General features: G+C 44.8%; 1 protein-coding gene across 1 annotated transcript in view; it reads left to right on the forward strand.

Annotated features, from left to right (window-relative positions):
* The window catches only part of cped1 (cadherin-like and PC-esterase domain containing 1), a 74,244-nt gene that overhangs the window by 40,747 nt on the left and 15,541 nt on the right, over window positions 1–17,956 (forward strand). The window contains exons 13-14 of the mRNA XM_020491038.2: window positions 1,703–1,889; window positions 2,506–2,683. Coding sequence (XP_020346627.1) covers window positions 1,703–1,889; window positions 2,506–2,683 — 365 coding nt within the window. The remainder of the gene's footprint in view (window positions 1–1,702; window positions 1,890–2,505; window positions 2,684–17,956) is intronic.

The following is a 17,956-nucleotide window of genomic DNA, read 5'->3' on the forward strand; positions in this document are numbered from 1 at the left end:
GTAGGTTATAGCATATCTAATTTTGATCAGTTATAAAAAAATAATAATAATAATTTAATGCAGAAAAAATGTACCTCGTAAAAGGCCGACATTTCAATTTTAAAAAATACTGGATGGATGGCTATGATAGTCCAGCAATCGAATTGCAAGTCTTTCTTATGCAAATAATCCAAATATTTTGCTTTAAATTATCTTGCACTGCTACCCTCATTATTCATTATTCTCAGAGGAGCAGAACAAGCAATGGAACTCGAATGTATCTTCTGTGCGTGGAAAAATATCCAGGCGCATGAAAGCTACACCAACAGACTGGAACAACAGACCGCAAATAAATAATTCTGGAAGTGCACGGAATATGATGCTTTCGAATGCCGAGGGCGCATGACGGCGTTAACTCCAAGTTAACCGAACCATTTTCATACATATGACGCCTTTACTGTAACCGGTCGATCACAACAATTGATAACCTTCCAGAATAAAAAAAATCATCTGTACCTTTTCAGACAGTCAAATTCTGCTCAGGCATAGAATGTTCGGTATTGTTTCCCTGACAACAATAAACGTTGCTGATTGATGTGCTGTTTCTTGTTGTTTTTATAGTATGGTAGATGTGTTTTCTTTCTACTAAAAGTCATTGTATTTAACAAACTTCAAAGTACTTTTTAGGAGTGAGTGGTCTGCGCGCAGGCAGCAGACAGGCAGGCTGCTTACAGCTAGCGCGAGATAATTTGATTGACAGTTTTGGTTGCTCTAGTGATGGACTTTAGCCCCGCTTCAGAAGCCGCATTCCTTTACGGACAGGTTAAATACCCGTTCAGAGAAGGTTTCGCGGCGGCATTTAAAAAGCCATTTTGTACCCTTTCAGACAAACAAATGCTGTAGCTGAGGCGCGTTCAAGGCGCCACACTTTATATACCCATATTAACGAATTTATGTAGGCCTAGGCTACAATATTCTGCCCATATGAACAACATTTATTTTAGGCCATAGCAATATTTTAGCCCTACATGATTTAATGAAAAGCAGTAAACGTACACCTCATGAACACTATCATGCAATAGTTACCATACACAACATTGTTTCACATTCTTTAATAACTGACTCATAAACACAATCATGCAATAGGCTACAGCTGGGTTCACAGCTTCCCTGGGAAACTCGATGTATTGTAGCCTCACGCGGACGAAAGAGCAGAGGAGTTGGCTTCTGCTGCAGTGTTCAAGGTAAAATATTAGCGTTGTGGCGGTGCTTCGAGCAGGGAGGGTGGGTAGGTGGCTCTACTGTGCCCACTGCATCTGCAAACTGCTTGAAGTTGGCACACACCAGAGTCAATTGCCTCCAGAGGAAGAGAGCATTCTCTGGGCTTGTGCTCAACACGTGTGGACCTTGTTATTAACATTCCTCCCATTACATAGTGTGTGTGTTTGTGTGAATGTCTTTATCTTTAATCCCTTTGAATGGACACACACACACACACACACACACACACACACACACACACACACACACACACACACACACACACACACTGAGCATGCATGTTTTAGATAACCATCTTTGTTCTTTGATGCTACTTCTGATGGTTAAATGTGTAAAAGTATTCTGAATTAGAAAAATACAGCGGCACACGGCGTGACGTATGCAAGCCTTTTCATCTGTATTATAATCCATTCTTTCTCTCTCTCCCTGTGGTGTGTATCAGAGCGGTGTGTGGACCCCCACCTCAGACAACTGTACACAGATCCCCCTCTGACCCTCAGCCCCCCCTTCAGTCCCTGGGTGAAGGACTACCGTGCTGAGGTCCCCTTTGACGTGGTGACCCTACGCCTCCGCCCTGAGCCCATCAGCCCAGCCTGTCACATACACCTGGATGAGCACAGAGGACCTAGGTGAGACCCTCCCAGCCATGACCTTTCACCCTGTCACAAGCTGGGCTTTCAAATGTAGCTGCGTCACATTCAGTGAGATGGTAGGTGTTAGCACTCATAGAGTTAGATCTCCAACAAGCCCTTTCATAGGTTAAATGGATCTTGTCGTATATTGCTTACACCTGCCCAGTCTTCAGGTCTATAATATAGACGTAAGTAAGTTATAACATCTGAATTCTGGGAATGTGTGTTTTCAGTCCAGTGTTTTGGTCAGGGCATGTTTCCATGTCATTCTGAGTTTTACTCTGTGTGATTGTAGAACTCTGTTTCTTATGTCCGTAGCTTTGATCTCAGCAGCCAATCCCTGATTAGCACCCATTAGACTCAGTAGCACTGGGGTCAGAGGATTGACCTCTGACAGACAGACAGACACACACACGTAAGACGGCCACACACATACAGCGCTAAAGTGACATTTAGGAATGATTCTATAACCTGCCCTCTCTCTCAACATCCTGTGTGTGTGTGTGTGTGTGTGTTTGTGTGTGTGTGTGCGTGCTTGTGCTTATGTGTGTTTCATCTCCCTGGACCTCTCTGGACCTTGTTTCTGAGAAGCTCTGCCTCTGTTTTTCTACAGAACAGCAAACTACCCGGTCGGCCTGGGTAACAGCATAATCAACATCCTAGTGACGGACGAGTCGCTCACCACAGAGCCCGAGCCCGTTGTCATGACAATATACACTTTGCACATGTACCGTGAGAGCCGTCCCAGCCTGCCCATGTTTGGGGAGCATGTGATGTGTGGCTTCGTGCAGGTACGTGGTGCGGGCAGGGTGTTTCTACACGCTTGTAACTCACTACCATACACTCACAGATGGACAAGCACTGTCAGAGACCTGGGCCTGTATTCACAAGGTCTCAAGAGTAGGAGTGCTGATAGGGGATCAGTGTTTAGTTTTAGATTATCATGAATAACTGTATATGGATAGGAGGCACCTGATCCTAGATCAGCACTTTAACATGTGTTTTTTTCTCCATTATGAGTAAAACAAGGTAAAAATGTAAGGTTAGTGGGACTTCACGTTCCCCATCAAGTTAACTAAGAGTGACTTCCTGTATGGGGTTCACTGACTTTACTGGAGGACCACGTCAGAGGAACACAAAATACAATTTCCCTAATCTCTTACCATATTCAAATGAGACGCACTATTGACTTTTACAGAGCCATGATTTCAATTCCCAGAGCATGGGAAGTGTTTCCTTCTATGAGCAATGTTGGTCTGGCATCCAACACAAGTTTCATAGCATGTAAACAAAGGAAAATCAATTCATTCGGTCGAGAAGGAACAGTGCGGTTCCTTCGTTTCTACAGCATTTATCATGTCGGTTGGGTTTCGCCGAGGGAGCCTTCGCGGTGGGTCTGTGTAAAGTTTAGTGTCGGTTACGGCCGCGAATGGCGTCGAGAGGCAGTGGAGCAGCAGCAGTGTCGAGATACAGTTGGTTGATATTTCGAAGCCGGTATTTTCCAGATTACCGTTGGAATGTGGAGGAGCCAGGTCGGCGGGGGCCTTAAAGGGATTGAGAGGGTCTGATGTTCCCATGAGTTCCTGTGTCATGGGCTATATTTGAGCTTTCACACCCCAGTAAGAGTTTGGTTTGGGATGTGGTCCAGGACGCTCTGTCCCTCCCTCATGAGGGTGGCGATGGGGCAGTGTCCCGGGGCGGGGCAGGGTTGATGGAGGGTTGATGGAGAGGACACTTAGCTGACCAATCAATGCAGGGATTTGAGCCGTTAAGAGGAGGAGCATTTCTGGACATTACAGTGATAGAAACAGTTGGGGACAGTGGGGTAAGTTAAGTCAATTATTTATATTCAGTATCACTCCATCAAGGGAAATATAGTATTCTTACTAACAATGATATCTACATAGATTTTAGGATGTTGTGTATCCCTGGAAATAATCCGAATTCAGGTAAACATTACAGTTTTGAAAACATAGCTTGTCCCGACATGTGGTCTCTTGGCACAACTTATGGGGTAAATTAAGCCTCCTATACATTTCTGTACTGAATTAAATATTACCACTACATTTTTAAAACCATGTCTATCTTTATTTCCCAAACACAATTCATCACAATCACTTTGTCTTTAAATCATTTTAAGCATCTTTTGACACACCTAACAAATACTTTGTACTTAAAAAAAACAACACTTAACAGGCCAGGCCCTGGTGTTACCTCATCCCAGTGATAATGCCTACCATTACGCCTGGGAGGAAAATACTTACATTTGCTCAACTTGCCATTGGCTCAACCATTAGCTCAACTGACCCCATGGTCATTGGCTCAACTTACCCCAAGGCAAACATTTGGACTATATTAGCCCACACAGCTAAAAGGATGCACTTTCATGCTAGGTTTAGGACCTCATATTGAAGCTTATAGAGACCCCAACTGATGTATAGGGAAATCTATAAATGATCTACTTCGGTTTAAATACAAGTGTCATGGAACTTCTAACACAATAAATTCATTTGACTTGGTGGAAATCTGTTTTCTTTGGACCTAACTTGCTTACCTCTTTTTCCATGTGTGTTTTTTTTTCTTCAGACTCCATGAAATGATGCCCTCTTCCTAAATATTTGGTCAAATTATACATTTTGTGTATGGTTTCCTAGAAACAAGGGTGGCTCAACTTACCCCTTTGGCTCAATTTACTCCACTCTTCCCTATGAATCTTCAAACATGCATGCACACCCTACACACACGGGAAACCACTTCTGAGCCTCATATGGACACACACATACTATATAAATACACACACACACACACACACACACACACACACACACACACACACACACACACACACACACACACACACACACACACACACACACACACACACACACACACACACACACACACACACACACACACACACACACACACACACACACACACACACAACTCATAACAGCCCCTGCTTGTAGTGTGAGGGCTGTGGTTATTACGGTCCATTGGGAAGAGCTGACTGTCTCCCAAATGGTTATTGTGGTCACCAAGCGGTCCTCACATCCCAGCAGGCATAAACCATCCTCTCCCATAGAACATGTGGTCCTGTTTTTAGTCAGAAGCGAACGAGAGAAAAGAGGAAAAACAGACTGAATCCTTGACAAATTGTTCACACAGCACAGCCACCAATGATTTCCTGGTGCTATTTGCTATCACACTGGATTATAAACTCAGCAGAAAAAGAAACGTCCTCACTGTCAACTGCGTTTATTTTCAGCAAACTTAACATGTGTAAATATTTGTATGAACATAACAAGATTCAACAACTGAGACATAAACTGAACAAATTCCACAGACATGTGACTAACAGAAATTGAATAATGTGTCCCTAAACAAAGGGGGGTCAAATCAGAAGTAACAGTCAGTATTGGGTGTGGCCACCAGCTGCGTTGAGTACTGCAGTGCATCTCCTCCTCATGGACTGCACCGGATTGGCCAGTTCTTGCTGTGAGATGTTACCCCACTCTTTCCACCAAGGCACCTGCAAGTTCCCGGAAAATTCTGGGGGGAATGGCTCTAGCCCTCACCCTCCGATCCAACAGGTCCCAGACGTACTCAATGGGATTGAGATCCGGGCTCTTCGCTGGCCATGTCAGAACACTAACATTCCTGTCTTGCAGGAAAACATGCACAGAACCAGCAGTATGGCTGGTGGCATTGTCATGCTAGAGGGTCATGTCAGGATGAGCCTGCAGGAAGGGTGTCACATGAGGGAGGAGGATGTCTTCCCTGTAACACACAACATTGAGATTGCCTGCAATGACACCAAGCTCAGTCCGATGATGCTGTGACACACTGCCCCAGACCATGACAGACCCTCCACCTCCAATCGATCCCGCTCACAGAGTACAGGCCTCGGTGTAATGCTCATTCCTTCGACGATAAACGCTACTCCGACAAATGGGCACAAAACTGTGACTTATCAGTGAAGAGCACTTTTTGTCAGTCCTGTCTGGTCCAGCGAAGGTGGGTTTGTGCCCATAGGCAACGTTGTTGCCAGTGATGTCTGGTGAGGACCTGCCTTCAACAGGCCTACAAACCCTCAGTCCAGCCTCTCTCAGCCTATTGCAGACAGTCTGAGCACTGATGGAGGGATTGTGCATTTCTGGTGAAACTCGGGCAGTTGTTGTTGCCATCCTGTACCTGTCCCCCAGGTGTGATGTTCGGATGTACCGATCCTGTGCAGGTGATGTTACACATGGTCTGCCACAGCGAGGACGATCAGCTGTCCGTCCTGTCTCCCTGTAGCGCTGCCTTAGGCGTCTCACAGTACAGACATTGCAATTTATTGCCCTGGCCATATCTGCAGTCCTCATGGCTCCTTGCAGCATGCCTAAGGCACGTTCACACAGATGAGCAGGGACCCCGGGCTCCTTTCTTTTGGAGTTTTTCAAAGTCAGTAGAAAGGCCTCTTTAGTGTCCTAAGTTTTCATAACTGTAATTGCCTACCGTCTGTAAGCTTAGTGTCTTAACGACCGTTCCACAGGTGCATGTTCATTAATTATGGTTCATTGAACAAGCATGGGAAACAGTATTTAAACCCTTTACAATGAAGATCTGTGAAGTTATTTGGACTTTTACAAATGATCTTTGAAAGACAGGGTCCTGAAAAAGGGACATTTATTTTTTTACTGAGTTTAGTGTATGTTGTGTAGTAAGCTGTTAGTAGCCCATGTGCCTAACTCTAACAATTTGCTCCCTTTTCCCCTCATAACTTAGCCTACTGTTCTGACTTGCTGGTGCACATTTAGTCTATAGCCTGTTTTATAAAAATGTCATAATTTAATATTGTAAGAGCTTTCATTGTCTGCTTATATGCCCCCTTTATTTATTTTACAGTTCTGACTTGGTGTACAGGGAGGATACTGATAATACTGTAAGAACGGCCCTGTTCTGAATTCTATCACTGTACATTTGATAAAGTTTAGAATTTATCCCTTTGCAATTGTGTGTGTGGCTGGGATGCCAACTTTGTGTCCTTGGTGTTGGGAGTGTTGCTACGGTTGTCCTCCCTATGCCTCCTCAGGGTCACTACAAGGTGTCTGGGTCTGGGAAAACACACTGTCTGAACCGCCCTACATTGTCCACTGTACCTCATTCTAACTCATTGACCATACCCCACCACAGCTGGTACACTCACTTAAACACACATGCACTCACCCACACAGCTGGTGACCCCTTCGGTGGGCGGGTGGGGGGTTACAGGTGTTTTACTCGTCTTAGGAACGTCTTGTGGAGGAATAGACACACACCCTTCGTCCTTTCATCTCAGTGCAAGGTGATACTGCTGTGTGTAGGCGTATGATGGGTTGGAGTCACAGGGTTGTGTGTGTGTGTGTGTGTGTGTGTGTGTGTGTGTGTGTGTGTGTGTGTGTGTGTGTGTGTGTGTGTGTGCGTGTGCGCCAAGAGCATTCCATTCGCCCATACACCCAATCCAAACTCGGCCTCTAGCACGTCTGAGAGTAACCACTCCTGGTGGATCAAATAGACTAGGATGGTGGTTGTGATTCCCTTTAGGCAAAGTCAAAAAAGGTTACATTAATTATGATGATGATTATTATTATATCTAATGTGGATATTACAGTCACCTCTGAAATTATTGGCACCATTGATACAAAAGACTATGTATAAAATAATAATACAAATACTGAGCTATTTTGAATGTTTTTTTAGCAAATCATATTTTTGTCTTCTAAAAAAGAAAATTATTGGCACCCCTGTTTTCAATGTTTTATGCACCCTCCCCTTGTGAGGATAACTGCACTGAAACCTTTTCTAAAATGTTTATGAAACACATTGGGAAGGATCTTGGACCATTCCTCTTGGACCCTTGATATTCTTCGGTCTGCGCGTATGGACTGCCCTCGTCAATTCAAACCACAGACTTTCAATGGAGTTCAAGTCTGGACACTGAGATGGCAATTGTAAATATTTGATTTTGTGGTTAATTAAGCATTTCTTTGTGGATTTTGATGTGTGCTTGGGGTCATGGTCTTGCTGGAAGATCCACTTACGGCCAAGTTTCAGCCTCCTGGCAGAGGCAACCAGGTTCTTTGCAAAAATGACCTGGTACTTGGTAGAGTTCATGATGCTATTGACCTTAACAGGGGCCCCAGGGGCCAGTGGAAGCAAAATATCCCCATAACATCAAAGATCCACCACCATATTTTACAGGAGGTATGAGGCTATTTTCTGCTATGCATCACCATTGGTTTCTGTGGGCAAAGACCTCTATTTTCTTCTCATCTGACCATAGCACCTGGTTCCAATCCAAGTGCCAATTCCATTTAGCAAACTCAAGTCTAATTGTGGATTTGGATACTTGGTGACCCCAAGATGCGAGCAACCAAGTCTTCCTCACTGTGCATGGGGACAAGATACACTTCATTTACCAGGGTAGTTTGCCACTGTTCCAGTGGTTTTAAAAATATTCATTATTGTCCTAATAGTGGTAAGTAAATAAATAGCTATTTTTGTACCCTGATTTATGGGGATGGATGACAACTGGATTTTATTTGCGTGTTACATCATTTTTATACCCCAGTGAAACAGGAAGCCATGGAAGGCCACAATACAGTTCCTTAAACTGAGATTAATTTAAAAAAATGTCAATGTTATTGCAGATTTTGTTTTCTTTTATTTCTAACAATCTTTAGGAATTTGTTTTGAGAATCTGTTTTATTTTATTTCTTTTTAAACAAAATATCTTACTCTGAGCAATTGGATTAGTCGAAAATAATATACTATTTTCCAAAGTGTTTTTTTTAGCATTCAATATTGCTCAGTATTTGTATTATTCATTTAATACATCGTTTTTTTGCTCATCTTTATCAAGAGTGCCAATCATTTTGGAGGTGACTGTAATATCCACATTAGATATATTAAAAACCACTTTTTAATGAAGTTTGTGGAAATGTGAAATGAGTGTAGGAGAATATAACTCATTAGATCTGGTAAAAGATAATACAAAGAAAAAATCACGTGTTTATTTGTGTGTTTTTTTTACCATCATATTTGAAATGTAAGAGAAAGGCCATAATGTATTATTCCAGCCCAGCTGCAATTTAGATTTTGTCCACTAGATGGCAACAGTGCATGTGCAATGTTTTAGACTGATCCAATGGACCATTGCATTTATGTTCAAAATTTTGTGTCAAGACTGCCCAAATGTGCCTAATTGGTTTATTAATCATTTTTAAAGTTCCTAACTGTGCACTCTTCTCAAACAATAGCATGGTATTCTTTCACTGTAATGGCTACTGTAAATTGGACATTGCAGTTAGATTAACAAGAATTTAAGCTTTCTGCCAGTATCAGATATGTCCATGTCCTGGGAAATTTACTTGTTACTTACAACCTCATGCTAATCGTATTAGCCTACGTTAGCTCAACCGTCCCGTGGGGGATCCACCGATCCTGTAGAGGTTTTAATTAATCATCATCATTGTAATTAATGTAATCTGTTTTGACTCAGAGCCTAAAGGGAATCCCAACCACCATCCTATTCCTCTATCTCATCCATCAGCCACCAGTCAGGAATGGTTACTATCAGATGTGCTTGAGGCTGATTTGGGACCGGTTGTATGGACGAATGGAATGCTGCTGACACACATCCAACCTTGTGACCCAAACCCATCATACTCCTACACCCAGCTGTATCATCTTGCACTGGGGTAAAAGGAGGATGAATGATGTAGGTCAACATGTGTGCCATTTTAAAAATATATATATTTATCAAGGGTGCCAATAATTTAGGAGGTGACTGTATATGAATGGAAGGTGAGCTACAGTAAGTTCCCTCTCTCTGTCCTGTAGGACACCCCATTTGGATAGAGGTTCAGAGGCTCCTAGAACCCCTTCCTCCCTGTATCCCCTCTCTTCATCCCTCCACTCCTCTCATCCTCATGTGATGGAGTCTTCTCAGCATCCTGCCTGGGCAGACCGTTTGATCTGTCTGTGTGACTTAAGACCTCTGTCTATCTGTGTTATGAGGATTTGATTTGCCTCACCATATGAACAAATACGGCTAGTAACTCAGCTTTCACTCACTCACTCACTCACTCACTCACTCACTCACTCACTCACTCACTCACTCACTCACTCACTCACTCACTCACTCACTCACTCACTCACAACTCGACATACTTCTGCTCTTGGTTCCCTGTACCAAAAGGCTGCTACAAGCTCATGCTATGCCAGAGGGACTTTGGCAAGCGATACCCCCCCCCCCCCTTGATGTACAGTCTGAAATAATTATATTTCCACAGCATTTGATGGGCATTCTTGGTGCATGAATGTGACAGGCAGACATAACCAAATTGCAGGGCCTGTCTAGCACAGCAAATTGTTTTTCAAAGTTTGATCTGAAACACAACTTTTCATTGCTCCTCCTGATCCTGATCTGCTTGACTTAGCGATAATGAATTGAATTGCCATTTTAGAAGTGAAAGAATCGAATTGTCACCTACACGCACGCACACGCACACACACACACACACACACACACACACACACACACACACACACACACACACACACACACACACACACACACACACACACACACACACACACACACACACACACACACACACACACACACACACACTGTGTGAGATTGTGGCAGAGTATAGATAGGAAGACTTGGGCCAGTCCGGGTGGTCTGGGGTATAACAACGCTAGAGGCTTAATGCTTTCCTTCTGTTCTGAAGTCAGTGTGAGAAACTCCCAGAGACTGGAGTCTCTACAAACCACGAGCGTGCTCTCACAGCTCTGTGCTTCACCACACACACGCTCAGATGCACACACACAGACACACACACATTCATGCTCAGACATACATTCACAAATCAGGCAAACAGTCCCCCCCCCCCCATGTGAGCCATGCTGTGGAAACCATTAAGGGATCAGAGAGGAGAGTGGCAGAGGAGAGGAATTATTTTGATGCCAGAGCACATTCCCATTTCCCTCATTCTCTCCCAGTCCCCCTGGCCCCACTCTCTCTAACATCACCATCACTCCCCCATCCAGGGACTTTCCATATCAAAGTGACCTGAACGCATCACCTGTCAATTAGACCAGCTGAGGCACAGCAGTGAGAAAAGGGCCTTCAGGATTCTGCGATATGTCCACCATATTGAGGAGGGGTTTGGCTCCTGATTTTGCTCTTATAAAATAGATGATTTAAAGAGGGCATATCATGAGGACGGTGATGGAATGTATTTAGTGTCAAATGTACAAAACCTTGATTTAAATTGCATTGGACGAAGCCTTATGTCGTATTTTGGGAATAATGAGTGCTAACGAGGGCTAATTGCTGAGAGCGTCTGGTGTAGTCGTTAGCAGTGTGACCCCAGGGCAAACCCAGTATAAACTCCCTCTCCGTACCACAAGTCCCCACATTTATGTGTTCCACCCATAGGAAAGGAAATCCATAGTATTATGTTCTTACTAAGGGATATTTCAGATGTGGTTGCTCATTCTCTTCAGCTGATGTAACCCTCCAATGCGCCACTCAGAGTTGCACAGCACATACGCTGTTCAAAATAGTGTTTCAACTGAGGGGTGGTCAACGTGTGTGCAACTCTGAAAGTTCAATATGTGGTTCTCTGCTTTGTGCAATGTTGTACTTTGTCTTGTCCTGTTGTGTGCTGTTTTGATGTGCCTTATATTTCACACTTTCTCTGAGGTGATGGAGTTTTCGTTGACCTCCGACACAAGTCTCTCTGCTCTGCAACCTGCCCTGTCCATCAATCTGCCATGCATTAGAGCGTTGGCCAGTAACCGAAAGGTTGCTGGATCGAATCCTCGAGCTAACAAGGTAAAAATCTGTCGTTCTGCCCATGAGGAAGGTAGTTAACCCACTGTTCCCCACTGTCGATTAAGGTAGCCCCCCCCCCCCCCCCCGCACCTCTCTGATTCAGTGGTTGGGTTAAATGCGGAAGACACATTTCAGTTGATTGCATTCAGTTGTACAAAGGACTAGGTATCCCCCTTTCCCTTTCCATGTCACTGACAACCACGCTCTGCTAACAACTACTATCTCATCTGCTCCCCTCTTCCGCTAAAATTCTAGTCGTTCACTCTCTTCCTCCATGGGTCAGAGAGAGAGCAAATGAGGGAGATATTGTCCACTCATCCTACATGGGGGGCAGGAGAATTGGGCCCTAGAACAGGGCCTCCATTGATGCCGCATGTGGGGCTTTTGAAGTGCTATCATGTGAAGGCTCAGGGCTTCAGTGTTCATATCAGCAGGCTGTCTGGCTGTCTGATGCTGCTTGGTTATCTAGCTATGTTGATAGCCACAGGTGGGAATGGGAAACTGACTGAGGGTGGATCCCAATAGTCTGGAGTAGCTTCCTTGTCTCGTATCCTATCCTCCGTCTGTATTGACTTCACAAAGCTGGTGTGCTATACCCAGCCATGGCTCACTTATGAGGACTGGTACACTCACCTGTGAGAAAGTCCAACCAGGAGCACGTTCTGTTACTACAGAAGGAGGACTAACCTTCCACACACAGATTTAAATCTTTATGTCCACTGTTATGGCTGGACACATGTTCAGTTTATTCCATTACCGTCTCATTCAACCCTCCCTACATCTCCTCCACTTCCCATTCCATCAACACAGGCAAGATCGCGGCTCTGTCCCAGTTTCCCAAACCTGGTCTCCACACCTATTCTTATCCCGTCTCGTAGAGGGAAACTAACCATTTATTTCCTGGTGTTGTTGTCAACGGGGGGCTTGGTGGGAGTCTGGCTCTTTGAAGTGCTGCAGCTGTGAATTCCACCGAGGCCCAGTCCCAGAGCTGATCCACAGAAGCTGGCTCTGTTACCCCCCCCCCCCCCCCCCCCCCTTCCACCCCGCTCCTTCCTCGCTCAGCCCAGGAGTGTGCCACTTCTCTCCGACAATGGCTGACTTCATGCTCCCTCCCTCCGCTCCCGTGTTATCATACTGGAGCGGAGGGAGGGAGGGGGGAGATGGAGTGAAGAGGGGGAGACGGGTCTTCTCATTAAAACTCCTGTTGGTCCCCCTCAGTCCAATAAAAATAATCGCTGCTGTTGTGTTTGATCTGGTTTGATCAGTCAGAGACGATGAGGGGTGATAGACATTCTAAGAAACATTCATTAAATGGTTTGGTGCTTTTATCTTTTAGGGGGGAAATAACTTTGTCGGGTTAGAAGACCCCCCCCCCCCCCCCCTCCCGACCCTTGTTACACTGTGTATGTTGAAACCCTCCTCTCTTCTCTGTCTCTACCACTTGTGTTTCTATCTTCTCCCTCTCTCTCTGTGTGCATGCGTGTGTGCGTGTCAGGGCTGTGTTTCCTTGCCGTTGACAGGGCCAGTCTGGGTGGGATGATTTAGGGGTCTGTGATTCAGGGCAAGGGGTTAACACCCGCGGTCATCCTCTCATAATTCCCTATAGCTGCTCTAACCTAACAGTCTGCACAGAGAGGGGATGATATACAGAAAGAGATTGAAGCAACTAGAGGTACAGTACCAGTCAAAAGTTTGGACACACCTACTCATTGAAGGGTTTTTCTTTATTTTTAATATTTTCTATGTTGTACCCTTTGCCTTGATGACAGCTTTGCACACTCTTGGCATTCTCTCAACCAGCTTCACCTGGCATGCTTTTCCAACAGTCTTGAAGGAGTTCCCACATATGCTGAGCTGCTTTTCCTTCACTCTGTGGTCCAACTCATCCCAAACTGTCAGGTGATTGTAGAGGCCAGGACATCTGATGCAGCACTCCATCACTCCTTCTTGGTCAAATAGCCCTTACACAGCATGGAGGTGTGTTGGGTCATTGTCCTGTTCAAAAACAAATTATAGTCCCACTAAGCACAAACCAGATCTTATGGCGTTATCACTGCAGAATGCTGTGGTAGCCATGCTGGTTAAGTGTGCCTTGAATGCTAAATAAATCACAGACAATGTCACCAGCAAAGCACCATCACACCTCCTCCTCCATGCTTCACGTGGGAACCACACATGCAGTGATCATCCGTTCACCTACTCTGCATCTCACAAAGACGCAGCGGTTGGAATCAAACATCTCAAATGTGGACTCATCAGACCAAACGACAGATTTCCATCGGTCTAATGTCCATTGCGCGTGTATCTTGGCCCAAGCAAGTCCCCTTTTCTTATTTGTGTCGTTTAGTAGTGGTTTCTTTGCAGAAATTCGACCACGATGGCCTGATTCACACGGTCTCCTCTGAAAAGTTGATGTTGAGATGTGTCTGTTACTTGAACTCTGAAGCTGTGGCAGTCCTTATGAGAACCATGAGAATCATGAGAAGTTCTTGAAATTTTACGGATTGACTGACCTTCATGTCTAAAAGTAACGGACTTCCGTTTCTCTTTGCTTATTTGAGTTGTTCTTTCCATAATATGGACTTGGTCTTTTACCAAATCAGGCTATCTTCTGTATACTCCCCCACCTTGTCACAACACAACTGATTGGCTCAAACACAATAAGAAGGAAAGAAATTCCACGAATGAACTTTTAAGAAGGCACACCTGTTAATTGAAATGCATTCCAGGTGACTACCTCATGAAGCTGGTTGAGAGAATGCCAAGCTGTCATCAAGGCAAAGGGTGAATACTTTGAAGAATCTCAAATATAAAATATAGTTTACTTTTTTGGTTACTACATTATTCCATGTGTTATTTCATAGTTTTGATGAGTTCACTATTATTCTACAATGTAGAAAATATATAAATAAAGAAAAACCCTGTAATGAGTAGGTGTGTCCAAACCTTTGACTGGTACTGTACCTACTACCACACACACACACACGCGCGCGCGCGCGCACACACACACACACACACACACACACACCACACACACACACACACACACACTCACTCACTCACTCACTCACTCACTCACTCACTCACTCACTCACTCACTCACTCACTCACTCACTCACTCACTCACTCACTCACTCACTCACTCACTCACTCACTCACTCACTCACTCACTCACTCACTCACTCACTCACTCCTCACTCACTCACTCACTCACTCACTCACTCACTCACTCACTCACTCACTCACTCACTCACTCACTCACTCACTCACTCACTCACTCACTCACTCACTCACTCACTCACTCACTCACTCACTCACTCACTCACTCACTCACTCACTCACTCACTCACTCACTCACTCACTCACTCACTCACTCACTCACTCACTCACTCACTCACTCACTCACTCACCTCACTCACTCACTCACTCACTCACTCACTCACTCACTCACTCACTCACTCACTCACTCACTCTCACTCACTCACTCTGGGCACATGGAGGTCCAGAGAGCAAGACTTATGTAAACTTGGCAATTTCCACAGTCCTGACTTAATTTCCCGCTCCTCCAACTCTCACAGCACCTGTCTATGAGGGAATATCCTGACTTGGGAATATCGCTTACCTGACAACCACAGGATTCCCGAAACCGGAACTTTCCTAACGTCATCCTCCAGGAACAAACACAACCCTCTGTCTTCCCTCTTCTCTCACCCCTCTGTTCCTCTCACGCTCTTTCTCTCGCTCCATCACTCTCTCACTATTTCTCTTTCCCCTGTTTCCCCTCTGGATCAATGCATGGGCCTCCTTGCTATTACACAGTTAAATGAGGATGGTTGTCATGAGGACATGACAGATCTCTGGTCATGAAGGAGCAGTTAGGCTTAATGGCGTCACTCCTGGATCGCTGTTATTCCCGGTGGTGTCCCTGGCAGTGTTCCTGGCACGGGGAAATGGGAATGACGTCTGAGGAGAAGTGAGGCCAGCTCATAGTGGAGGGAAACCATAATGTTAAGATGTGTGGATTATGTTGGCAGGGAGAGTGACTTGTACAGTTTAAGGCACAGTATCACATGGGAAAACACTCTTGAGTTTTAAGGCATATTAACAAGTGTATTAACATGCATGTATGTTCGCACACAAATGTGGGCATACACACAGAGAGAGAGTAGGCTATCACAGGATGGGTTTTTCAGCTGTGCTATGTGTTTGGTTTGGCCTTGCAGTTTGATGTTTGATTATACAGTAGTACTAGAGGTCGCTTGTACATTAGCTGACATAACTCTCACATACCCTCTTCCCTTAGCCTCTTGTTCAGCATCCATCTCACTCTTTTTCTTTCTCTCCGTCTGACTCCCCCTTGTTTCTCTCGGATTCTGTCTGCCTCTCTCACTCTCTCTCATTCGCACTGAGCACACACACCTCTGCATATTTTTATCTTTATTTAACTAGGCTAGGCAGTTAAGAACAAATTCTTATTTTCAATGACGGCCTGGGAACAGTGGGTTACCTGCCTTGTTCAGGGGCAGAACGACAGATTTGTACCGTGTCAGCTCGGGGATTCGATCTTGCAACCTTTCGGTTACTAGTCCAACCCTCTAACCACTAGGCTACTTGCCGCCCCACCTCTGCATATGTTCCTGTATGTGTCTGTTTCCTCATTATGTTTCTGGGTGGTATTGTAAACTGGTAATGAGTTGTGTACTGTTGTGTACTGATCAGAGGGTGGATGTGTGGGCGTTCCGCTGCCAGAACCCACTGTTCTCCTCCTTGCCCCCCACCCCCTTCCCCCCGGAGCCGAGTCCAGCAGGCGCGGGGTTCGGCGGTTCCTCCAAAGGCCCAATAAACCATGTCATAAATCGGTTATAGGAAATGTGTGCATTTGTTTCTGTGTGTGTTCTATCCCAATGAAAATGGAGCCCGTGACAACCTAATTTAACCAGTCAACAACTTACGAATGAATTGTCTCACTTTGACTAGCCAAAACCTGTAGCTCTCGTTACTATGAACATACACAAGCTCCAATATCTAGCATGTACACAAATCAATAAATATTGCAAAATACTATTTACTGTCACAAAAAAGAACAGCACACATTTCAGAACATTTGCTTATAAAGGAATATTTGAGGTCTTAGACAGTGATGGAGTGTTTAGGCCCTGCGTGTGCCAAGAAAAGCCTCCCTCTCACCAAAGCGTAAACATTGCTCTTTTGCTTTTACACGTTGCTATGGTAATGTCAAGCATGTCCAATGTGACGGTGTGGACTGTGGAATACTGTTCAGCAGCAGGCATAGCCCTGGCAATCACACCGAGGATCACCCAAATATGAATAACACCGCTGCATATTCCCTCCAATTGTCCACAAGTCTCTGTTTCCACCTTTTAATCATCACTCAATCAGTGTAGTAACTCCACCTTATAGGAAATATTTCCCATATACACTCCCGACTCTGTTAAGTGCAGATCTGTAAACCTTGATTTGGAACGGTAAAAACATAGAATCCTACTGCTATTAAACCTTTACAGATGTGGTTGGGACTTTATCCGGCTTCTGGCATGAGTAGTGGGCTCTATTAAAAAGAGAAAAGGGGGGTGTATGATCTAGTAAATGCAGCTCTACGCTCGCTCCCAATCAGAGGTTCCATTTAAGTGATTCCTGCCCCTGCGTCTCTCGTTTGTGGTCGCGGCAGGCCAATTATGGGTGCATGTTGCAATAACTGTACCATTATCCACCGAATATTCCACCAGTCACTGTTACGTTGGCTCTCCTGCCATGACGACGTCGTTCTCTGAGTTTGGGATGTCTACTACTGACTGACTGGCTCACTAAGACTCTGGGCTTACCAAGACTTCTCAATCACTTTAGTCCTCTTTCTCTCCGTCTTTGTCCCTGTGCCTTTGTTCCTGTCTCTCCATCTCGATTTCTATGTCTCTCTGTTCCCGTCTTTGTCTCTCTGTGTCTTTCTCTGCGCGCTCCTAACAACAACAAAGCTCGCAATGGACTGCCCATAAGAACTGGACTGTCTAACCTTCCATTGGCCAGATCTGAGTCCCAGAAAACCAGTACAATACCAGATTTAAGTTTAATACCCTTGTTGAACCTCTGGGGTTGGGATGACTCAGTCCTGGCCTGGACTCTTGTTGTATGTTTCCCAGGTTCTCCAGTTCTGGTCCTCACTGCAGTGGATCTATAG

Source organism: Oncorhynchus kisutch, linkage group LG9 (genome assembly GCF_002021735.2).
Source record: "Oncorhynchus kisutch isolate 150728-3 linkage group LG9, Okis_V2, whole genome shotgun sequence".
Taxonomy (NCBI): Eukaryota; Metazoa; Chordata; class Actinopteri; order Salmoniformes; family Salmonidae; genus Oncorhynchus; species Oncorhynchus kisutch.